The sequence below is a fragment of the Pelodiscus sinensis genome, chromosome 5 (genome assembly GCF_049634645.1).
Source record: "Pelodiscus sinensis isolate JC-2024 chromosome 5, ASM4963464v1, whole genome shotgun sequence".
Taxonomy (NCBI): Eukaryota; Metazoa; Chordata; order Testudines; family Trionychidae; genus Pelodiscus; species Pelodiscus sinensis.
Genome location: NC_134715.1, coordinates 34,954,278 through 34,979,534, shown reverse-complemented (window position 1 = coordinate 34,979,534; position 25,257 = coordinate 34,954,278). Strand labels below are relative to the sequence as shown.

General features: G+C 40.7%; 1 protein-coding gene across 2 annotated transcripts in view; it reads right to left on the bottom strand.

Moving 5' to 3' along the window:
- Positions 1 to 10,973, bottom strand: part of LOC102459910 (bifunctional heparan sulfate N-deacetylase/N-sulfotransferase 3) — a 126,500-nt gene extending 115,527 nt beyond the window's left edge. For both annotated transcript variants that reach the window (XM_006112612.4, XM_006112613.4), the window contains exons 1-2: positions 10,208 to 10,973; positions 3,284 to 4,413 (exon numbers count right to left, since the gene is read on the bottom strand). In XM_006112612.4, coding sequence (XP_006112674.2) covers positions 3,284 to 4,264 — 981 coding nt within the window. In that variant the 5' untranslated portion in view covers positions 4,265 to 4,413; positions 10,208 to 10,973. The remainder of the gene's footprint in view (positions 1 to 3,283; positions 4,414 to 10,207) is intronic.
- Positions 10,974 to 25,257: the final 14,284 nt, after the last annotated feature.

Below are 25,257 nucleotides of genomic sequence, written 5' to 3'. Positions count from 1 at the left end.
TTCACAGGAACAAACAAAAGAAAAAATAAACTATTTCTGACTGTTCATTTTCATGAAGTGCCTGTATTATTTCTTAATTTAAGTTTCCTTTTTGCATTTCATCAATTCAGTTCTTCAAAGCAGCTTTGCCACAGTGACTGGAATGGAAGTGAGAGCAGCAGCAGGTTCTAAATCTTCCCTATAAAATTCAGCCTTGTATTGAAGAGGTTCTCAAAATACTAAAATGAAATGCTGTAACCACACACCACATGCAAACAGGGATTATTGTGCCTTTTTTCTTGTTTACCTACCTCATAGGTATCCAAAAAAGTAGCTCCTTATAGAGTATATGTGTTGAAAGCATTTTTAGGTAGCCTCCAACAGTTTCATATCAATTTGAACAAACATAACAAGAGGTTATTGTTTTACATTTTTGGAAAAAAATTGAGAGAATGTGTCAATGCTAATTAAAAGAAGTGTGAAACTGTCAATCATTGAATGAGCCAATATATGTAGAGGGATGTCAATAATTATAGTGAAATTAGCAAAATAGTACCCAATAATATAGTATTACCCTCCCCAAACCGTGCGCTGTCTCTTATAGCTCTTACCTCCCAAATTTTCTTGTATTCTCAGTTCAGTCTAGTTAGGTTACCAAATATCTTCATCATTTACCCCATTTTTACCTTCTAGACCAAACATTTGAGTTTTTGTAAGGTTTCCTCTGATCTGTTTTGATACTAGATTCTTTAAAAAAAATGCATAACATAAAAACAACATGCTTAAAAAATTCAACCTCACCCACACATAAGCCACCATTGTAATTAAATGGTGGAGCACCACAGAGTGAAAGACAACACATTACAGGTGCTTAGAACTAAAAACAGTGGAAAACTCACAAGTCAGGGGAATTCAACAAGTGACAGAGTGATTCAGAGATTTATAAAAACTAGCTTGGCTGCATGCAAGAACCACAAAATATGGAGAGAAGGAGGGTAAAACGGTGTGACTAAATCCTAGCACTTCAAAAACTGGATTAACAATGTGGCCTTCTCTAATAGTTATGTTGGCATCAACTCATTCACCTGCTGTTTGCAACATACATGTATTACATCAAAGGTCACCAACCAGTCAATCATAATTGACTTGTTGATCCCAGAGAGTCTCTCAATCAATCGCGATGTCTATGAGTGTAGTGGGGCTGCTGCTAAGGAAGGCTTCCTGCTTGCCTCAGCTCCACACCTCCCAGAAGGGGCCTGGGTAAGGGACAAAGGTTTTCATGCACTATTCTTGCCTGAAAGGCAAGCCCCCACCACTCTATTGGCTGGGAATGGGGAACTGAGGCCAACGGAAGCTGTATGGGTGCTTGAGGAGAGGGGCAGCATTGTAAAGCCATGTGTTCCCCCTAGGGGCATGTTGGCCACTTCCAGGAGTTGGCAGGGGCTTGGGGCAGGCAGGCTTTAGCCCTGCTTAACTGCCACTCCAGAGCCACTTGAGGTAAGTGCCACCTAGTGGGAATCCACACCCTAGCCCCTCTCCTGGGCCAGCCCCTCCCACACCCAGTACTCTATTACTCTGCCCTAGCCCAGAGCCACCTCCTGCATCCAAGTGCCTGCACCCCAACCCACCGACCCAGCCTAGAGCTCTCTCCCACATTCAAACTCCCTCCCAGATAATGTTCCCGTTCATCTTTTCCATCCAGGTGTGAAATTTTTCCTTCCACGTGCGGAATACATTTATGCGAACTGAGGCACGCATGGAATGGGCACCACCATGAGAAACAAAAACAACCAAAAAAAAAAAAATCTTAGCTGTGGGTGTTTTGCTAAATCTGTTAGGTAACATTTGAACCTCTCCTGAGCAGCTGCATAAGTGCACATCCTACAGGGAACACTGCTTCCAGATTCCATACCTCCTCATGCACCTAAACTCCCTCCCAGAGTTTGCACCCTTAATCTCTCCTGAACCCCAACATCCTGCCTCAGACTCAGCCTGAAGCCTCCTCCCACCCCACACAACCCTTGTCCCCAGCCCAGAGCCTACACCCATCCCCAAACCCCAATCACCTGCCCCAGCCTGTTGAAAGCAAGGATGTAATAGTATAGTGGATTAACTGATAAGCAAAAGCTTATAGGTTAATGCAATAGATGATGCATTTCCCTTTCCCCGCCCCCGCCAGTACATTTTTTAAGCAGACTAGCCAGCAGCCTGGCTCAGTTCTGGCTTGTACCGGTCCGGGAGCTGGCCCCCCCTCCACAGATGGGGGCTGCTGACTCCTCACACTGCTGCCTCTTTTAGGGGCAGCAGTACAGGGAGACAGGTAGCCAGTCCTCAAAGAGAGCTAGTTTTTAAAATGGGCTCCCCTTGCGGACCAGCTTCCACCTGGCACCCTATGCTGCTGCCATTGGTACAGAGGCAGCAGCATGGAGTGTCAGAGGGCTCCTCAGGAGTGAGGCTGGAGTGCCTTGGCTGCTGGCTCTGCCCCTGGGGATTATAGAATAGTCGACTGATTAGAATTCATGAGGTTATTTGACTATTCAATTAACTGATATTTTAACATCCCTAGTTGAAAGCAAGTGAGGGTAGGGACAGAGCAAGCAAAGCGGGGCTGCAGAGAAAGAGCAGACAGATCCTGGGCAAAAAAAAGGTTGGAGCTCAGTGTATTACATACTAATGAGAGGGGTCTTTGGGCCCAATCCTGAGAGGTGCTGAAGACCTCCTGGAAAACGTGAGTGCTCTCAATTCCCAATGTAGTATCTCCCACCTGGCAAGATCAGATCCTTTGCAATTTCTTAGCCCATTTTAAGTTTGACTGCTGTTAAAGGGAACAAAGAGGATACAGTTTCCCATTCACAGATGCAGAGGGCTCTGGATATGGCAGAACCAGTTTTTACAAAGATAGGAAAGCAGAAACTTGAGATGTCAAGCAGGAGTACATACCTTCAACAAGAAGTGCAGCAGGGGCTCCTTCTCTGTCACTTCCCACAGTACCTGAGGGATTGGTGGGAGGACCTGCTACAATGACCCACCAGCCTCACCTAGCACCTTTGAAAAGGCGAGTTAATAGGCTATAGATTTAACTTCATCCCTGAAGCTATAGCATCTGCCACAAAAGAACTTGGAAGCTTGCAAGTGAGAAGGATTCTCTCTTCCCAAAACCCAAAGAATATTTACCATATCAAACACATATATGTATTTGAGATTGGAGTGGCAGGGCAGATATGCATCTTTGGTAGATTTAAAATATTAATTTCTGTATATTTAAAAATAAGAATTCACAAGGAAGCTTTTGCATATACTGTACCTGCACATCATTGACATTCATCCTTGTTCCTTCCTTCCCAACAAAGATGTCATCTATGTCAACAAGAATGTACCGATCCAAGGACAACGTGAGCTTTTTCCCAGACAGGAAAGAGACGGCATCTATAAAGATGAGCTTGTGCAGCCAAAAGTTCAAGTTGTTGCCGAAGAGGACTCTCTGAATCCCATCATGAAGCCCTAGATCATGAACCACTGTAGCATGGAGAGCACTTTTAGTGCTGGGTAGTGGGAGATTTTCTACTGTCTTTATTTTTGCAAAGATCACTGGCTGATAGGACGAATGATTAATCTGAAAAACTGTCCAGTCATTTCCAGGCAAGGGACCTTTATCAAGCTTAGAGGATTTAGTTACATGAAGTAATGGAGAATGAGGGTTAACACAACAGTCCTTAATACCCAGATTGCCATGAACATGGAAAGGAAAGCCCTTAAGCTGAACATTCTGCAAGTTGTTCTCGCTGCCTTTATGGAATCCAATGATACCCACACCATATTCAATACAGTATTTATCTAGGAGGCCTTTGTTCCATGAATCCATATTCACATATTTTGAAATATTTTCATACACAATGAGAACATATTTGCCTTTATTTTTGTCTATAAGCACTGGAAGGTCTCCTTTCCCAGGAGCAATCTCTATGTGATACTGAAATCTGCTGGATTCTAGAATTGTTATTATATCTTGACCAAGTGTTGAGTACTGGCTTTCCACAAACACCAAAACTACAGGATCTGTCCTCATGGGATCAATGGGCTTCATTGTCTTGAGTTCCATTAGCTTGTATGGCAGCAGCTGAAGATCACCACATTCCACTTCTGAAGAGATTTCAGAAAGTTCATTTTCCTGTTTGTAGCCATTATACAAATAGTAAGCAGAAATAACAATGCTCACCATACAAAAAGTGGCAAGCAAGATAACTGTTCTTTGAAAATGTCTGTGAAGTTTCATGAGAAAACTCATGTTGTACACTTGCCTTAGATTGCTTCCAACAGCAGCAGCATTTAAAAAACCAGCAACTTTTCAACAACTTGTTCCAGTTCTGCTTAATAATTTATGTCACCATTGCAGCACATATGTCTATCTTCAGCAAGCTTTATAGAAGGTATAGTCTAAAAGAGAGGAAAATAGAGGTTTATTGCATCTATAAAAATACTGTATTTCATCTAGCTGGTCAAAGGGAAACCATTGCTAAGTATAGGTTCAGAAATTAACAATTCAGAACTTCAATAGTTTCTTTTGAGATATTTGAACCAGTTCTGTTAATCCCTCTTCATGATTATAAGCACTTTTAAACAACTCAGTGTTTACTTTTTAATTCCAGCTACTTCCAGTGTGCTTGTATAACCACCATCACTTTGATCATCACCAGGAACCGATCACAGGATATCAAGAGCTAAGAGACTCTGCATCTTGAGTAAAAGATCACATCCCAGATTGTTAAAGGGCATTTTAATTGGAATTAAACACTTAGGCATCTAGTGGTATTTTCAAAAGTGCCATTTTGCAAATTTAGGCACATAGCTATCTTTTAAAATCTGGCCCTAGAAGACATAGCTGGCAGCTGTAATAGACTCATTGGGCTCCATTCCACATAGGTATACATATCCTTTACCCATTTCCCACATCCTGCCTCCATTTGCACAGGAAACTATCAATTCTGCTACCAGCAAGGGCAGCCATGTGGCCCTCACTAAAAACTGGTAAGATACCAACCAGCCTAAACTTTGACATGAGAAGAGTTCCTCCTATGGAACTCATGAAGTGTAGGCCACAGGGTATTCCAGAAGTGAAAAATCTGGGATTGTTTCCTGCATCTAATATAGTCAACAGCAAAACTTCAAGGTTAACTCCTAATTGAAATCAGGACTGAAAGGACATTTTCAAATTTCTGATTGGGTGTGTTAATAAAAAAAAAACCTCAGTATCTTTTTAACTCTCTCAACTTTAGCTATATCCCATAGGTCTGATTATGCACAGTAAAAGTAAGTAGTATAAACACAAAGTAAAAAGCAATGAGGGTGTGTGCATACAGAAGTTTCCTTCGTAGCAGAATTGAGAAGAGTTTCCTGTGCAAATGGAGGCAGGATGTGGGAGATGGTTAGGGAATATGCATATTTGTGTAGAATGGAGCTGAGGAGAATCCTGCTTTAATGGCAACTCTAATGTAGCCCCCAAGTTTTTTCTTCTTAATTACAGGACTAGGAAAAAGTGGTCTCATTAAATCATGGGGATTACTGTAAACCAAAGCTCATGTCTTGCCAGACAAATTCATTCTCTGCCTATATCTATTCCTTTTTTACCCTATGTGCTTGAGAGTAAAGGAAGGGGTGCACAAGTGTATTAAAACTTACTACACACAGGGGAAAGGCCTACACCTAGCTATTATCTTTACTCACAATTGGACATAACCTCGTTCACATTTGCACCGGAGCATAACAAACTTGCATTCCCTATTGCACTCTGCATAGGGATGTAATAGAGTAGTTGACTAAACGATTAACTGATAAGTGGTTGCTTATGAGTTAACAATATTGACTACATGCAATATTTCCCTCCCACCCAAGTACACTTCTAGTGGGCTGGGTGACAGGCTGGCTTAGTCCCAGCTTGAGCCAGGACCCAGCATCAACCCCTGTGCTGGCTCTCAGCGGGGGTTGATGCTGGGTCCTGACACTAAGAGCTGGTGCGCAGGCAGGCTGGCTCAGTCTGGGCTTGTGCTGGGATCCGGCATCAACCCCTGCTGTACTGCAGAGCTGCAGCAGAGGTAGTTGTCAGACCAGGCAGGAGCCAGGATTGAGTGGTAGTAATGCTACCCCTTACTGATTAATTGTGTAGTTGACAAAAGTTGTGTCAACCACGTGATTAACGATTATACACTTTTTAACATCCCTAGTTCAAAGCCCAAAAGCATAAAGGCAAATTATTCAGGATTCTGGAAATGGGAGGAATCCCAGCTCTAGAAAGCAGAGACAGCTATTAAAAATAAAGACTAAATGACAATCTGCGTGTGTTACAGGGACACTTTTGAATAGCAAGCACCTTACGTGATTAGGCTATTATCTTTACTATCAGCCTAGCTAGCAATCAAGGGACTGTTAATCTGATCTGAAATAAGATAAAGATTTTTTTTTGAATTTTCAAAAATCATTCAATTTTGATTGATTGAGGCAAGATGGAAAGGTCATTTTCAGACAGCTCTCACATTTGTAGACAATATGTGGGCACAAAACTTCTGTCCAGACTTCTGCACCTGAAATTCAACTGACAGATTGAAAATATCCCTTATGTCATAACATTAATTATAATGTGTTATTTACTGAGTATTTTCAGCATGCTCACTGTCTAAATAGGCATTAATTAATGGCCAATAACTATACTTTGCACTGTACATAACTTAATACAAGATGTACATAAAATATAACGTATTTTAGATGAGCATTTGGAACGGACCTCAAAGTGGTAGAATGTTTGCAGGCTTTTTGGTTTTGTTTCTAACACTTACGATGCACTACCAATGACAATATTCCTGAAAGCAATCTATTGTATGGAGTTATTTGAATGAAGAACTGTGGTAATTTGATTCATAAGAGAAACAAAAGAGAGTTCCAACCATATGGAGAGGTACATAAGGAATCAAAAAGGCTTCTGAGAAGTCTGAGATTTTAGAAGAGCTTTAATTTTGTTTGGTACCTCTAAAAACTTGTGACTGTTCCTCAACTAGTATAACCAACAAAGCCAATTAACTTCAACTGAACCATGCTGGTTCACACCAGATGAAGATCTTACTTCCCATGTAAAAACTACCACAATATCCAGACAGACAGAGTCTCTAACTATTTTATGGCCTTGGAGCATTATTGTACAATATTACACAATGACTTTTGAATGACCATTGGCCATTCAGTCTGAAGTAGCGCAAGATACCCATTCACTTCTTCTATTCTGTACCTTAGTTCCTGTCTGAGGATCCCTAATTTGATATCTAAACATTTTTGCATTCATGAGATGTCCACCTGCAGATTGATACCAGAATCTATTAATCATGGTCCCTACTGCATTGTTCCTAACATGCAATATCACAGGGCCTCCCAAAAATAAAAAGATAACTTATGTCTTTCTTCTCCATAGGTAAATTTGAATAGCTAGACGTTTTTGATACATATGCAACCACTTGTTGCATGTGAGAAGAACTTACTAAGGGAAATTTAAGTTAAACAAATAAGTTTTGCATTAACTTCTGAGTACCATTTTTTTTCCCTCTCGTGAAACCAACTTTCATAGCCCAGTTCCTGGGAAAATTCTGTCTTCTATACGCAGTAGTGCTCATTCAATTAGTTAAGTTGCATCATTCCAGTGGAACACAGCTGCAGTGGGAGATCATGGGTATGGAATGGTAATTGCCCGGGAAGCTAGGCCAACCCCCCAGAAGGGCTTTTAATATTAGACCAAGTATCTTAATATTTGACCAACTCCTGCACATAGGAAAAAAAGGTAACTGGAGAAAGTTATACTCATGGCCATTCCATTTCATAATAAGTATCTGTGTATTTTAGAAGTGACAAAGTCTAGCTTAATCCATTCCTGTATATTTGGGTCAATTTCCTCAAGAAATGTACGTCCAAATAGAATCCCTCTCATCATAGAAACTGCAATCTGTTAAAATTGTATTAGTGTCCGTCAGCAAATCCTTTAGCCCACCAGAAACATTTTTCTTGAGCTCCTCTATATTACAAATCAAGTTTCATCAGCATAATTAATGAAAAAACTGAAAATATCCAAACCAAAAGAGAAAATATAAAAATAAAAGTTTCCTATTTGAAGCAAGATCACTTAGTTTAACTTAAAGTTTACCTCAGCCTCATGTTGTTACCCTAATCTCTGAGTAGGAACAGTACAGTTATGCTACACTCATACTCCTGTTTACTGAAATGCATACATTCTTTTTGACATCTGCATTATGAAAACAAAAATAATGTGAAGTCAGGCCTCCTGAGTTTTCCAACAAATATTCACTGTAAGTCATATTTCTGTAGTTACATATAGCTGCAGAAATCTTTAGGTCTGTCTCCTAACCTAATAACATCATTGTGGCTCTGTTCCATTGCACGCTGACCACTGCCTGCACAGCTGCAATATAATGTTCAAGTTCAATATAAAAAAAACCTGGTTTTAAATGAAAACCAGAAACAATACAAATATTTTCCAGACTGTGTAGCCTAAACATTAAAAACTATACTGTCACATTATTTAACCGCAATATAATGAACAAAAATGCATTTTAGATCATCATTAAATTACCTGGAGAAAATAAAGTGTTGGCCTAATTAGAGAGTTATTTTAAAATTATTATATTAATGTTGCTAAACAGACAAACCTCTGTGCACTAATGAATGACAAAGCATATCTATTTGTTGGCAAGCAATGGTGGTTCCGATGACAGTACTCTCATATTTTGGAGTCCAATAAAAATACATATTGCTTCCAACTACTTGGTGCCAATCTGCCATAAAAGTCAAGCACTGAACACTCAGGAAAATAAGAAAGCTGATATTTAGTCTATATGTTTGGAAGATATCTTTAACAGAAAAGGATATTGATATGTGATATCAACTGTCAGGGAAAGTAATTGAAAGATGTAAGTATCACAATTTCAGGGCTGAAACAGATGACTATCTGGGGACTTAACATTTCTAAGCATACCAACTGAAAAGGTGGAATGGATTAGATGGACTAAAGATGCTTTCCCCCTTGATTTCTATGCTTTTAAACACACGGTCCAAATCTTTCTGAAAAGTATTATTCATTTTGTTATTAAATCTCTATAACTTCAGCTTTTTTATGTATAATTTTACACGTAGTGACACCAGCCAGAAATATTGCATGATATGGAGGGGATGACTGCTTAAGGAGTCAACCTGTGGAACTCCTTGCCAGAGGAGGCTGTGAAGGTTAGGACTATAACAGAGTTTAAAGAGAAGCTAGATAATTTTCATGGAGGTTAGGTCCATCAAAGGCTATTGGCCAGGGGATAGAAATGATGTCCCTGGCCTCTGTTTGTCAGAGGCTGGAGAAGGATGGCAGGAGACAAATCGCATGATCATTGTCTTTGGTCCACTCTCTCTGGGGCACCTGGTGCTGGTCACTGTCGGCAGACAGGCTACTTGTACCTTTGGTCTGACCCAGTACAGCCATTCTTATGTTACCTAGATAAAATTTCAAAAGGCTGATAGGACTTCTCAGCTATACATACAACTTCTGACATATGAAAGAAACATTTGGCACATGCCAAATCTGCAGAGGTCTGGCATGATTTTAGATGTTAACAGCTGATGGGTTATGACTGTATTATGATGATTATTTTTACTAACACAGCAATCAAGTAACTCTCTATGTCCCGAAACACTAGAGGGCAACAGTGCCACACAGAAAAAAACTATTAGCTGCAGGTCGGGCTTGGGTACCAGACTAGGAAGACAGATGCTAACTAAGCTAATAAATAAGAACTCTTCCAAATGCGATACCAAACTTGGGATGTGTCTTCTTAAAGGCTGTTTTTAGAATCGAACCCTTGCCAGCTGAGGGGTTAATACACTACGCTGATAAATAGACATCCCACCAAATAAGCGTTGCATGCAGAACTCCCCAAAGCATGTACTCCAGAGCATTCGCACCAACAGAGCCACCCCAGGAGTTGTAGGTCTGAACAGACCAGATTAAAAGGGGGGGGGGGAGGTTTATACGCCCTAAAAGTTGCACAGCCAGACCACTAAGCAGCGGAGAACTTAGTAGGGGGGCGAGGGGGAGGCTGGGAACGAGGAGATGTAGCAAAGAACAGAGTTTGGAGACTTTTCTGTCAAGGCTTAAAGGCCGAAATGGGAGCCCAGCCCTCCCCCAGGTTATTACCTCCAGGTGCACTCCAGGAACATGCCGGTGTTGCTTCTACTGTCCCTAGACCCGCTGCAGCTGCTCCTGGGACGGGACACGGGGCCGCTGCCAGTCTTTCCGTCGCTCGCCGCTGCCTTCTCAGAGCCGGGCTGCCAAGCCCCCACCGAGGCAGCGGCAGGCGGTACTGGGAGCCCCCCCGCACTCCCAACCCGGGCGAGCTGGCGAGGACACGAGCCAGGCAGCCCAGAGAAGAACGAGCCAAAGCAAAGCAGCTGCCGCCCGAGAGGCGCGGGTGGGGGCGCAGCGTGGTCCAGCCAGAGCCCGCCGCCGCCTCTTGCTCCAGCAGGCTGGACGCTGCTCTGCGTCTCTCGCACTCGCAGAGGAGGAGAAGGCGGGAGCAGCGAATGGGGGACTCCGTCTTCCCCGCCATTGGCCGGCGGAGGCTCCTCCCTTCGCCAATCGCCTCTTTCGTGGGGAGAGGCTTGTGCCCGGGCTTGGGGGCGCGGCCCGCTGCGGGTGCTTGGCTTTGCTCTGCAGCCACGCAGGGGGAATGGCCGCTGGCGAACTGCTGCTCTCACGCGCTGTGCTGGGCGCCCCACTCCCGCCGCACATGGCAGGCCAGAGGGGTAGCAAGGCGTGGTCCTCCCTCACCTCGGAGGACAGGCTGGGTGTGGCTAGCGCCCTGGCCAAAGCCGCCTGCTCTCTCTTGCTCTCAAAGTGCACGTCCCTGCCTCCCACTGCCGCTGTGTGGTACCAGAACGTGGGAGTGAAAACTAATTTCACGCCCCACGCTGCCCTCCGGGCCCCTCCTACCTGCTTGTTTCTTCCAGTTGCCTGTGATCTCTGGCTAGTTAGATATGTGGCCTTGCTCTAGTTTTTTTTAACCCCAGTGAATAAATAAGGGCCCCTGAAATTTGTTGGTGCACAGATATAGCATTGAAACAGTTAGCAGCCCCCCTACTGTTGATGCACTAGATCAGTATAAAGCGAAGGGCAATCTAGGCTAGGGAGTGTGGGCCACATGCGTTTCCCTTCATCTTAGTGCGGTGCAAGATTGTTGTAACCAAGCTACCCTCCCAGGATAGGGTATTTTTGCTAAATGTGCTTGCATACCTAGACTTTGTGAGGTGTGCCAACTGAACCATACTAGCACTTTGATTGGCTACAGAGGGAACACATGGATCTCACAGGCAACCTTGTGTGCAGTTAGCAAGCACCTGCTCTTTCCTTACATGAATGTGAGACTTTAGGAATACAGGTAGGAGGAAAAAAGGATGTGGATGGAACCCTATGAAATCGGGCAACCCTGTGCATGGGCAACAATAAACAAGGTCTGGGACCACACATAGAACCCACATGGGCAGCATGTGAACCTTGTGCTGCAAATTGCCCATCATTAGTGTAAAAAGTGACTGCTCCAGTTTATTTCAGTTGCCAACCCCCCTATTCATTCAGAATCTTAAACCTGTCATTTCAGTAAAGATTTAAAATTGTATTTTTTGCTTCCTTCCTCCCTTAGTCTGACATAGTAACTATGTCAGAGAACATAAACAAATCTCCAGGGTGTTTACGTACGCAGCATGCAGTGGGGGAAGGACAGGAATGAAGAGTGAGGACACCTAAATTCAATTCTCGGTGAGGTAGCCCTTTTAGTCTGAATCTGCCAAAACAACAAGTCCTGTGGAGTGTTAAAAATTTATTTATTTGGGCATAAGCTTTTGTGGGCAAAAACTCACATCTGACAAAGTAGATTTTTGCCTATGCCCAAATAAATTTATTAATCTTTAATATGCCACAGGACTCCTTGTTAAATTCAATTCCTAACTCATTATCTGATAGAAATTTACATAGTCCCCCATCTTACTATTGCACTCAGTTTAAAATATGCATTTACCGCCTCAGAAATTAATGTTATAAAGCATCCTGAAATCTTGGATAAAAAGCACTACAGAAGTGCAGAGAATTTGTATTTTAATATTTTATGTGGTTTGGGTGCAACAAAGCCAAATATGGAGGGACAGATTACATAAAAATGCTCTGTTTACCATACAAATAAGTGTGGGAAATCATACACTATTATATACACTTATTTTGCATGCCCTAGCCATGGACAACACTGGTGCTGTCTAAAACACTGAACAAATAGGTGAATAAAAACTAATTTTGTTCAGCATGTAAAGTGCCTATCACACAAATGGTATAGTGTTGATCTTCGGAAGCATGTTGGGCCAAATCTTTTTCATTTTTCTCATGCCAGTATTACAACTGATTTCAGTAAGACTGGTAAACTTGAATGAGATGAGCAAGATTTGGTCCTGTATTCACTCAGACATGAATCAGATGCAAAAATAAGTATTAGGGATCTGATTGATGCAGCAACACTGCACTGATTGGTGCATATGAATCACCAGCTGGAGTCCAATTCTGCTCCTCTTACTCAAGCAAGAGAGTCGTAGTGAGAAAGTGAATGTTATTGTTTTCAAAAGAATATATTTATCATAAAATTACAAGAGTCTCAAATTGTAACCTTAGAATCTGCTCCTTCTGCCCCATTACCCTAAATTTAATGAGGTCAAGGGGTAGTCTGATTCAAATCTTCCAACAAAACATTCTCTTATTAGTGCAGCCTTTGTCAGATCCAAACACAAGAGACTTCTGTTTTCTTTGTCCAGTCCAAAACAGTGGAAATTCCAGAAAGTCTGCAATATAAAAGATTTGAAGATGAAATCATGCAAAAATAGTGCACAAGTTTTTAGCACCATTGATCTGAATTATCCATTCTGTCATTTCACTCTGTACCTGAACATCAGACCTCATTTTAAGACAATATTGGATTATGATCTGCACAATGCTTCCTTGCTGCTTCCTTGGCCCATCTCTAGTTATAAGCATGACAAATTTATCTCTGTGTTACAACATTAACATTAAACTTTCCATATTGCTTTAGCTGTTTATTGAAATTATTTATTTCTCAGATGTCATTCTTTTAACCACACAACTGTTTTTATAGGGTATATTTTATGCAGCTTTGCCAGACTAAATTAAACCAGGCACCCTATTTTACTACATTCTTAATAAAAAAATCTCATGTGTAATTTTCATTGGGGGAGGACTGTGACAAGCATTTAGGTTTTTGAAAACATGGAGCATCTGGGCAATAATTAGTTGCGTATTCTTATTCTTCCTTTGTTTAGTCTTAAAATTACAGCCAGACCAGGCATAATACATTACTACTATAGCTAATTACAATCCAGAGGGTTTTTTAAAAAAGATCTAAAAGTACAAAATGTTAACAATGAAATATAAATATAGCAATAAATATACTAAGCACTACATAAATATTAACAAATGAATCTTTAAAATGCTATTGCCTTATTTTACATGGAGGGGGAAGACAGACAAAGATCAACCAATGATTTTCCAGAGGGAAGTTCCAAGGGGAACTCTCAGTCTGGATTTCAGTAAGAACTTGCCTCCAGTGCTTGGTTCAGATCACCAGAGCTCATTACTCCCTATTGTAATAAAAGTGGCTGGTTTTGAGGCCAATAGATTCAGTGGCATTGTACAGTAAGGATGCATCTACACAGCACCCTAAGCTCAAAATAAGATACACAATTGATGATTGAATTTTGAAATAGTGCATAATTTTTAAATTTGACGCTGTGTAGACGCGCCAAGTTTTGAAATAGTCTATCTCAAGACATCCCTTAATTCTTGTGGAACGGGATGCTGAAATAGAGCGCCCATTATTTAAAAAAAAATATTTCAAAATAACAGGTGGCTTATGAAGACGTGGGGTAGCTCTTTTGGAATACCTGTGGTATTCTGAAATAGCTGTGCAGTGTGTACGCAACCTAAAAGATTAAGGGCCAGATTCCCTTCTTCGGTACACTAGCCATCTCATTAATTTTAATTGAGTTAAATGCATGTAACTAAGAAGATAATATGATTTTAGGCATTGACATACATTTTGACACTTATGCAGTTAAAAAATAATCAGTTAAGAAGCTAGCGGGGGAAGAAAAACAGGTCAAGTCCTATAATCTTGTTGCATTAAAAATGTTCTCTATATCACTTCACTATGCTTCATTTTTGAAGATGCAGCAAATCGCACGGGGAAGCAGCCATGCTTAGAAGATTCTCCTGATAAATTTTAGCTTTTAAATGGAGAACACATTTATAATTTCCTTTCAATAGTTGGTTTCATTTTCTATACCTTATCCTGAAAAGTCCTACCATTTGTGGGCACTGTAGTAGTATCTTTCAAGCCACTTGAAGGCAAGTTGCTAATTACATGCCTTCCTTGATGACTACTTGGCAATAAAAGTGTTTTTGTTATCTGTGGGCATAGTACAAACTGTTGTAATAACTAGGTTTTGTTCTGTTTTAATCATGGGATCCAAACAATTACCATCTTTGTTAAAACAAGTCATGTGAGCCTTCATATTGCCAATGCTTGAATTTATAAAGCTCCAAAAAATTCATCAAGGTATTTCTCAATTCTGAGCTGCAACATTAAAACATCATTTACCACTCAAGCTGCACACCATGTACTTGGTAAGATAGATTCATTAGCAAAGACGACTGAACATTTTGTCACTCTACAGGACAATTTACCAGAAAATTTGCTTTTGGAAGGAGAGAGAAAAATTTTCCTTTCCAATATCAGGTCTCTGGCTTTCAAGGGGTTGTGTTAGTTAATAAATATTCAAATCACAGGATAAATTCAGAATGTATTAATTTTAGTTAGCTGTTTTGAATATATGTCAGTTTGATTGAAAGGTCCTTAGTAATATTGAAATTGGTTAGAAGAAAGTAGAAGTGGGGGTAGGAGAGGATTAGAGATGCTGTGAGCAAAGTCAGACTAAAGCAGACTTACTCTTTTTAAAATAGTAGTATTTAATTAAAACTCCTGTCAAACAATTTTGAGGAAAAATCAAAAAAGGATTTCAAGAAATGTAATAAAATATAAATTGTGATAACCTGTAAAAACTCGAGAACAATTTAACAATTATATAGGAACAAAAGTTCTGAAAATAATCTAATTATTTGCAAAACAAAGTAAATACTGTACCTCACCCCATCACTAATGCTCAGTATATTATAGGAATTTCCTCCTCAGTAACATTTTATGTCTAAAATTAAGACATTGTACATCTTTAAAAAGAGGAGAGAAACCAGTGTAGGGTTGGACTAAAAATTTTTGGTACAGCTAGTTAAAAAAATTGATATTCTCTCAAATGTTGCAGTAATCGTATTGTTATTAAATCATCATTGTTAGGATTCAGAGACAACATACCTAACATAATAAAAGCAATTTTCACTTAAGAACTGGTGTTCAGGGCTGTATGCAGACTCAGGTGAAGACTTGAACTCTGGTAACATGAATATGAACATAATATTACACATTTTTCTTAAATGAAATTTTAGATTCTGGAACATAAGACATTATCCTTCAGGGAAAAATATTGTCTTGCCAACCTGTCCTAGCAGTCATGAGGAAGAAAGATGGCAAAATAATCTCTGCTAGAATTAATCTGAATGCTTGATATTTCTGCTTATTAATTTTTCAATTCAGATGCTATACCCCGTAGATTAAAAAAAAAAATCAGGCATTGAGAGGTATTATCATATATTGCTTTAATTTAATTCCATTGATAGGTTGCCTGTATATAGTCCTATACTATGTACAAGATCCAGAATCTTAGTTCTCCTGTTGATAAGGTATGGGAATCTCATGATAGCACAATTCTCCAATGCATCACATACTATAATAATTCTATATTTTTTATGAGAGGATAATAGAAATATTTTTATCTCAGCCTGAAGACTTGACAGAAAACAATTCTTCCAGACTTTGTGAAGGATCCAGAGATTGTAATTAAATCAAGAAAGTTATGTTATGGATATGTGGCAGTCCAGAAGAGATAGGAGATTAAAACCAAGGTCTGAAATTTATTATTTATCCTCTTCATTGCAGAAGTGCAACCCACACACCTAGGCTATGTCTACACTGGTGGCTCCTTACGCAATAATTTCTTGCGCAACGGTTCTTGTGCAAGGAGTCCTGCGCAAGAACACGTCCACACTGCCATGTGTGAGATGTGCTTTTGCGCAAGAGCGCCCATGGCAGTGTGGATACGCGGCAGGGATTCTTGCGCAATAAAACTCTATAGCTAAAATAGCCTTCTTGCACAAGAGAGCATCTATACTTGTGCTTTTTGCGCAAGAGCTATGCTCTTTTCTTGTCTTGGCAAGAGCTCTTGCGCAAGAGAGCTTACACTTGTAAGAAAAGAGTGTAGCTCTTGCTCAAGAAGCTGTCTCTTACCACGCTGTACTGTACATCTTCTTTCACAGGAGCAGGTGGGCAGTGTGGACGCTCTGCGGATTATTGCGCAAGAACAGTTGTTCTTGCGCAAGAAGCTGCAAGTGTAGACACAGTCCTGGTGTGGTTCCATGCAGTGACACTTAGACTACATACAGTGAGAAATTTATAAGGGAGCTCTAAAGCCTAAGCTGAGAGCCACCGGGCTTTACAGCTCAAGCTGTAGATGATCCCATACTAAGCTCCAGAGGTGTCCCAGGTTCAAATCCACGTGGTGACAGTTACAGAGCACCTCTAAGCCTCATTTAGCTAAGCACTACATAAACATAACAAAAAGATTGTACCTGCTTCAAGGAATTTAGATCATTTTATTAAGTAGGAGATACAGTGAAGGGCCTGAGTTAGCATCTGGTGGCCATTTCATGCAAATAGATTTTGTGTGGAGATTACCAGGAGTTATTTTTATGCAATTATGACTTAATATAGTGGAACTTCTAATTTTATCTGATCAGTGTTTATTCATATTGCTTATGCATCATGTCCCCTCAGATCTTATGCTGATTTATACTACCTGAGGTCTTAATGTTCCCCCCCATGACCAGGTTGAGTGTTGTACATCTAGGCTGCCTTACACCAGCTAATGGTCTGGTTCATTGTGTTTTATTTCCTGCAAAGTGCCATGCACTTTTAAGACAATACAGATAATAATGATAATTAATGCCCCAACTCCTCCTACGGTCCTGTCAGTGTGATAGTTCAGGGAAAGGGACATAATTCAATATCTGTATTTAAAGCATCACATGGTTGGGATTCTTTTTCCTAACATTTGCATGTTCTTGTTAGAGGGTTACTGACATCTTTCTGTCAAACAGAAATAATCCTCAACAGAAACAGGAAGCGGAAAAAAAACCTGTAAGGGGGAAAAACAAATTCTGATTTTTAGCTACCCACATTGCAGTCTCTAAAGGTCCCAAACTAGCAAAACAATCATATTTAATTAAGCATTTGAGTAGTCCCACTGAAGTTATGCTTGTAGTCTGGGGCTTAATTTCCTAGACACTTTTTGTATGGAGAGGATTGAACTTTTAGCTGAACTTATTAATGAGGGAGGAAAAAACCTTCCGAACATGTGGGGACACTATGAAATGAAGAAAGAGTCCCAGAAAAAATGTCAATTTACATATGAAATATGACATAAGATATTACTCTACAATCAATTTGGAAGTCTTGATTATCTCTCAAAGGCTCTTCTAGTCAAGTGGTGCTTTGGAAGGACTAGGTTACCAAATGGTTCATGTTGCTGTATGACATGCCCATGGACAATGCATACAACACCTTGTTGGCCAAATTGTGGTATTTACCACTAGTCTGTTCAAAGGGGCAGTTCAAAGGCTGAAGAGCCTAAAGAGAGCTCAGCAGGGAATAGCATATGCAGAAAGCCTGGTCTCTATCCTAGCAGTCTGAGCTGTAGGGAGACTGAACTGGTGCATCAAAGAAGCAAGATTATGTATGCTTTTGGGGACCCTCTCCAGGTTGTACAGAGAGCAATATTTGCAGTCACTTTGCCCAAGCAAATATGACACTGACAGGCTCTTTTATAGATTTTGCAATCAATCCGCTCTCAGCATCCTTCCCACCTGTTGCAGTGGTTCAATGGCTCTCAGCACCCCCACTATAAAAATTATTCCAGCACCAAACTAAATCCTGTATTTAATAGAAAGTCAAGGGGTGATGTAGCACCCCGCTGCATCCTACCTCTAGCACCTATGACCTCTTGTCAGCTGCATGAGGGCCTGCCCCCCCCCCAAAATCTACCCCTATATTTTATATCCACAAGATACATATAACCTCTATCAATTGTACATTGCTGTTGAAATCAGCAGGGCTATCGTGGCATAACCAAGGAGAGAATTTGGTCCTTAATATATGTATGTATTGCATGCTTTTCAAGACATTATCCGTTAGAAAAAATTGTCAATCTTTTTGTATAGCAATTTGTGGAAACATAAATCCAACTGTCACTAGGCTCTCTTAAAAGATCCTAACTGTCTGACTAGTAAACGCTCCACTTTGGATGTTATCAGGGAGATTGCATTTTGATGAATGTGAATATAATGAGGAGTTGTATATGCACTTTTATTTTAAAATTGTCTTTATAAATTAAGCAGAGAAGTCTTGCAATATCTTTAAATCACAGAGGCTGAATATCCTCCTACCAGCTGACTTTTGCCAATGCATGTATATATGCAATAAATTTGAAAATAAAATAATTCAGATCTGAATATAGGAATAAGAAACATTTAAAATTAATGTTATGCACAAGATTCCAGGACAGACACAGCAGCCCCTTCTTTACTGTTAATAACAATATCTGGAGGATTATTTGTGCTTTTTTTCTAACACTGAGTACTCCAATATGTTTGGGTCCCAAAAATCTGGGAATAGCAGTTTGGTATCTTCCATGCGTTACAGTATAAAAAAGTCAAATTTGTAACCATCCAGCTGGGAGAAAATAACCATGTGAAAGGTTGCTTAAAGAAAAGGGGATCCCCCCTCCTCCCACACACACAATACAGCAACAGTAGCATGCAGAGACAGAGCCTCAGAATAGCATTAAGGTGAAACTAACAGTATAAGGAAGCCTGAGAGTAGATATAAATTATAGAGGCATTAATAGATTGGCTCCTGGCCAGCCCCACATTTATGATTTGGGAATATGGTTAACAACATCATCTTTTGCAGATTGCAGCAGTCTGGCATCTTAATGGAGAATTTTGCTCTTTAGCCTATGCTGGCTTCCATTTTATTGGTGTGAAACTCAAGGTGCTGATTTTGATTTATAAACACTTAAGGATGTAAACATACACCACCTTTCTCCTATGAAATTGGTAACTGAAGCCAGTGGAGGTGCTTGTATGGAGGCTTTGGGTAGAGCAGTCTCAATGATGGGCCCTGCAACATTCACTTGGTCTTTGGCCTGATGGTGCCAGAATGAGTTGGCCTGCAAGGCATGCTGCAAGGCCTGTCTATTTTGTCCAGGCTCTGAGTGGTTAGAGAGGTAAATATTGATCTGATGGGAAAGGTTTATTAATGTGCCCTATGAGCTGATAGGCTATTTGTATGCGTATTTAAAGTATTTTTTAACTTGAGTCTTGGAGAGGCTCTTTTTGGTTAACAAAACAAAACAAAAACCTAAAGAACCAGTTATGGTATAAACTGCTATTTTGCTCTGTATTAACAGTCTTAAATCAAACTTACTTTGAGATATTAGTACAAAAAGATCCTGAACTCTATGAAATTGGTTTTGGTTAAGTGTAGAAAACACATTTTGTTCGTAAGTTCTGCTTTTGTTAAGATCTTTTATGCCAAGTTTCAGCTTGCAGCAAACTTTTAGAAACAGACTATAAAACACTTTTCTTTAGAGTTTTATAACGGAGATGACACAATCTAAACTGTAGTGCTGCAAATAGCAAACCTATAATAATCCTACAGTCCCCAGCAGCCAGCTTTTATTCCACTATGGGCATGATTCTGAAGATAAAGCAACAAAATGAAACTGAAATGATTGAAGAGCTCTTGTAAAATAACTTTACAGCGAAGATTAATAGAATGGAATTACTCTATAAGGTATTACAAGCACTGGTGATTCAAAATTCTTACCCCCTAAATTTAGTTTGGAATACTGCTTGTATGCCTCAAGAATGGAAATGCAATAATAAAAATCTACTTAATTGTGGACTAATCACTGGCCATTCCCTCCTGGCATATGGCAGAGTTTTTCAACCTCGTGACATAAATACTTGATAAGAGCATAAGAATGGCCATACTGGGACAGACCAATGGTCCATCTAGCGCAGTATCCTGTCTGCCAACAGTGACCAATACCAGATGCCCCAGAGGGAGGGAACACAACAGGTAATCCTCACGTGATCCCTCTCCTGTCATCCACATCTAGACAAACAGAGGCTAGGGACACCATCCCTACCCATCCTGGCTAGTGGCCATTGATGGACCTAACCTCCATGAATCTATCTAGTTCTTTTTTGGAACCCTATTAAAGTCCTAGCCTTCACCACATCCTCTGGCAAGGAGTTCCAGAGGTTGACTGTGCACTGAGTGAAGAAACACTTCCTTGTGTTTGTTTTAAACCTGCTGCCTATTAATTGCATTTTGTGGCCCTTAGTTCTTATATTGTGGGAATAAGTAAATAACTTTTCCTTATTCACTTTTTTCACACCAGTTATGATTTTATAGACCTCTACCATATCCCCACTTCGTTTTCTCTTTTCTAAGGTGAAAAGTCCCAGTCTTTTTAATCTCTCTTCATATGGGACCTGTTCTAAACCTCTAATCATTTTTGTTGCCCTTTTCTGAACCTTTTCCAATGCCAATATATCTTTTTTGAGATGAGGCGACCACATCTGTATGCAGTATTCAAGATTTGGGTGTATCATGATTTTATATAGAGGCAATAAGATATTCTCTGTATTATTCTCTATCCCCTTTTAAATTATTCCTAACATTCTTTTTGTTTTTTTGACTGTCGCTGCACACTGAGTGGATGTTTTCAGAAAACTATCTGCAATGACTCCAAGATCTCCCTCTTAAGTAATTGTAGCTAAATTAGTCCCCATCATATTGTATGTATAGTTGGGAATATTTTTTCCAATGTGCATCACTTAATAACATTAAATTTCATTTGCCATTTTGTTGCCCAATCACTTAGTTTGATGAGATTTTTTTTGAAGCTCTTCACAGAGCTGGGACAATTCCTGCTTTGGTCTTAACTATCTTGAGCAGTTTGGTATCATCTGCAAATGTTGCCACCTCACTGTTTACCCCTTTCAGTAGATCATTTATAAATAAGTTGAATAGAATGGGTCCCAGGACAGACCCATGGGGGACACTACTAGTTACCTCTCTTCACTCTGAAAACATATAATTTATTCCTACCCTTTGTTTCCTGTCTTTTAACCTGTTATCAATCCATTAAATGAGCTTCCCTCTCATCCCAGGACAACTTACTTTACTTAAGAGCCTTTGGTGAGGGACCCTGTCAAAAGCTTTCTGGAAATCTAAGTATACTAACAATATCCCCTGGGTCCCCCTTGTCCACATGTTTGCTGACCCCCTCAGAGAAGTCTAGCAGATTAGGAAGGCACGATTTCCCTTTACAGAAACCATGTTGACTTTTACCCAACAAATTATGTTTATCTATGTGTCTGACAATTTTATTCTTTACTATAGTTGAAACTAATTTGCCCTGTACTGACGTTAGACTTACCGGTCTGTAATTGCCAGGATCACTTCTAGAGCCCTTTTAAAATATTGGCATCACATTAGCTATCTTCCAGTCATTAGGTACAGATGCTGATTTAAAGGATAGGTTACAAACCACAGTTAATAGTTCTGTGATTTCCCATTTGAGTTCTTTCAGAACTCTTGGGTGAATGCCATCTGGTCCTGGTGACTTGTTACTGTTAAGTTTATCAATTTTTTATAAAACCTCCTCTAAAGACATCTCAATCTGGGACAATTCCTCAGATCTCTCACTTAAAAAGAACAGATCTGGTTTGGGAATCTCCCCTATATCCTCAGCCATGAAGACTGAAGCAAAGAATTCATTTAGCTTTTCCACAATTTCGTGATAATCTTTGAGTGCTCCTTTAGCATCTCGATCGTCCAAGGGCCCCACTGGCTGTTTAGCAGGCTTCCTGCTTCTGATGTACTTACAAAACATTTTGCTATTACTTTGAGTTTTTGGTTAGCTGTTCTTGAAACTCCCTTTTTGGCTTTTCTTATTATATTTTCACACTTAATTTGACAAAGTTTATGCTCCTTTCAGTTTTCCTCACTAGGATTTGACTTCCACTTTTAAAAAGATGTCTTTTTATCTGTCACTGTTTCTTTTACTTGTTTGTTAAGCCACGGTGGCACTTTTTTTGTTCTCTTACTGTATTTTTTTAAAATTTGGGGTATACATTTAAGATGGTCCTTTATTATGGAGTCTTTGAAAAGTTTCCATGTAGCTTGTAGAGATTTTACTTTTGTCACTTTTGACACAAATATTTAAATGGACAAATGGCCCTGAGCTCAAGCACTTAAGACAACTGTTGTCACTTTTAACTAAACCAATGTAGATGTTAAAACAGTTAAAGTTCAGAATGTGATTTAGATTCTCTTATCCAATTGATCCCATTGTTTTCCTTAAAAGAGTTTGTTGCTAAACACAAAAACAAATAAAACCCCAAAGCTAAGCAATCTATTATTTAGCTACCATAGAAGCACCAAAAACTCAGGAAAAGACTATGCTTCTACTGCAGGCTAAAAAATAAATCATGGTAAATGCCCCCACAAGTTGGGGGACAGAAACTCATTAATTTTCTCTATTCAGATTTTACAATTCATCATTCCACGCCAAAGAGGGACCTCTCTCCAGCATAACAAGCAAGAGCCACAGTTTTGGAATCAGGAGATTTGTTGGAATCAATATAGTTGTGAGGAAAGCTATGCACAATATACTTTTCTCACCCCTGCAAAAGTATGTTAATATGAATATCAGTAATACCTACCCCACTAGCTACTTTCCATAGCACAATGTCTGCATAGGTTTATCATTGTGGCGGGGTCCCCTCACCACGCCCTCTCCTCCACGAGATTAAAGCAGGCCTGGAGGCCGAGTTCTGCACAATCGCCAGCCCTGAGGCCTAGTCCCACCCAATTCACAGGCCCTGAGGCCTAGTCCAGAACAACTCACAGGCCCGGAGGCCTAGTCTGCAGTCAAAGCGGGCCCTGAAGCCTAGTCCCACAAAATTTACAGGCCCTGAGGCCTGGTCTGGGGTTAAAGCAGGCCCTGAGGCCTAGTCCGGCACAATTCGCAGGCCCTGAGGCCTAGTCCACGTCCGGAGGGGATGGGGTAGGGGGGTCCGGGCCCTCCCTCTCCACCAGACCCCAACCCAGGGCCCTAGTAGTGGCGGGTGGTTCCCACCACCAGCTCGGCAGGGAGTTCTCCCCGAAACGCGCCGAGCCCACTGGGGAGTTCCCTGCCCCTTGCCCTGGGTTGCTTCCTACCCCAGCCCTGTGGCCGACGGAGACCCCACCTGGTGATGCTGGGCTGGCGGCGGCGGCAATGTCCGCAGGTCCCGTGTCTGGGGCAGCAACGAAGGGGTTGTCCACTGCAGCGGGGCGGTCGGCCCCCCGGCGCCGGCGTTGGGGCCGTGCTCGACCTGGGGACGGTAGCAGCAATGGCGGCGTTCCCCACGGCTCTGGTTCCGGCAGCAGGTCCGGCTGTGGCTCTGCAGCTCGGGCCAGAGCTCCTTCCTCCCCGGAGGTCCGCCCCGACTGAGCAGCCCGGCAGCCTTTTATACTGAGACTGCATTGCGAGCATGCCCAGCAGGGCTGTGGGGGAGGGGTGTATTCTACCCAATAGACGGGCTTTCCTCCCTCCTGTTCAGTGCGGAGCAGGCTAGCCCCATCACAATCATCATGAATTATTCTATTGTTGTAGTACCTAGAGGGCCCACGGTAGTATCAGGGTGCCATGCTGCCAAGCACTGTCAAAAAACTGTATGAATATCCAGAATATCGCTTATCAACTATGGGGAACACAGAATAACATTTGATGGGCTGATGGTGGGGGTAGGCCAACCCCCATAGGGGGCAAGGAGGAAGCAGCACCCTGTTGTGGCCCCAGCTTTGGCTCCTTTACCACTGTAATTCCTGGGGTGAAGGACATATAGGGCAAGCACAAGGTAAGAAGTTTGGGGACAGCTGGCCTACAGTGCAGAGGGAAAGATAAAGTAGGGAAAGAGAACTGTAGTACCACCTTACAGCTCCCACATCTATATGCAGTCTTAATCCCATGCACCTCAAAGGGACAACACAGGACTAGCTTTCACTCTCTTATGTCCCTAGAAATAAGGTTCTATTCCGAAACGCACCTCATCCCTCATTCAATGAGATTTACAGGGACATCAGAATAGCATTTCTATATAATGGGCTTGCTCTTAAGACGTGGATGGTATCCCAAAATAGCTCTGCTGTATAGACGTAGCCTTGGTGAGCTGCAGTGCCCCCTTCCATGCATTTGGTTACTCCTAGAGCTCTGTCACAAAATCTGAAGGAAGGAAAACTGTCTAATGAAGAGGAAACCAACAAAGCAAAGCAAACCAAATGAAACACAAGAGCAATCTGTATTAGTAGCTAATATTTGTTAGCTAATAATATCAATACTGTATACTAATTATAAATGTATACAAATAGTAATATTTGTGGGATTATCTAAACTATGATAGTGGAACAGATTGTGCTTGAAAAATTGACATTTTGTCACCCACTATGGCCTTTTTTTCCAAACCATAAGGTTTGCTACAAATTTACAACCTTGTTTTTAACAAAAGTTGTGATGAAAAAATTAAATTACATTTTGAAAAAAAAATTCTACATTCTTTAAATCATTGAGATGGTTATGGAAAATTCTCATTTTCTAAAAGAGTTTCAGTAAATGACTTTTTGTTTGTCAAACTAGATTTTTGATAAGTCAATAACCTTTAAAGATAAAAAATATTTTTATTTGAGCAAGTGGCAACATTTGAAAAAATGAAGTGGTTTATTTTTAGCCCTTTGAAGTGAAAACACTTGAAATTCTGTGCAAAATATTCTTTCAAATAGCTCTATAAATTCACCACCTGTAATATTTCACTTGCATCCCAGGATTTCAAAGTGCTGTCAGTGTTGTTAGGTA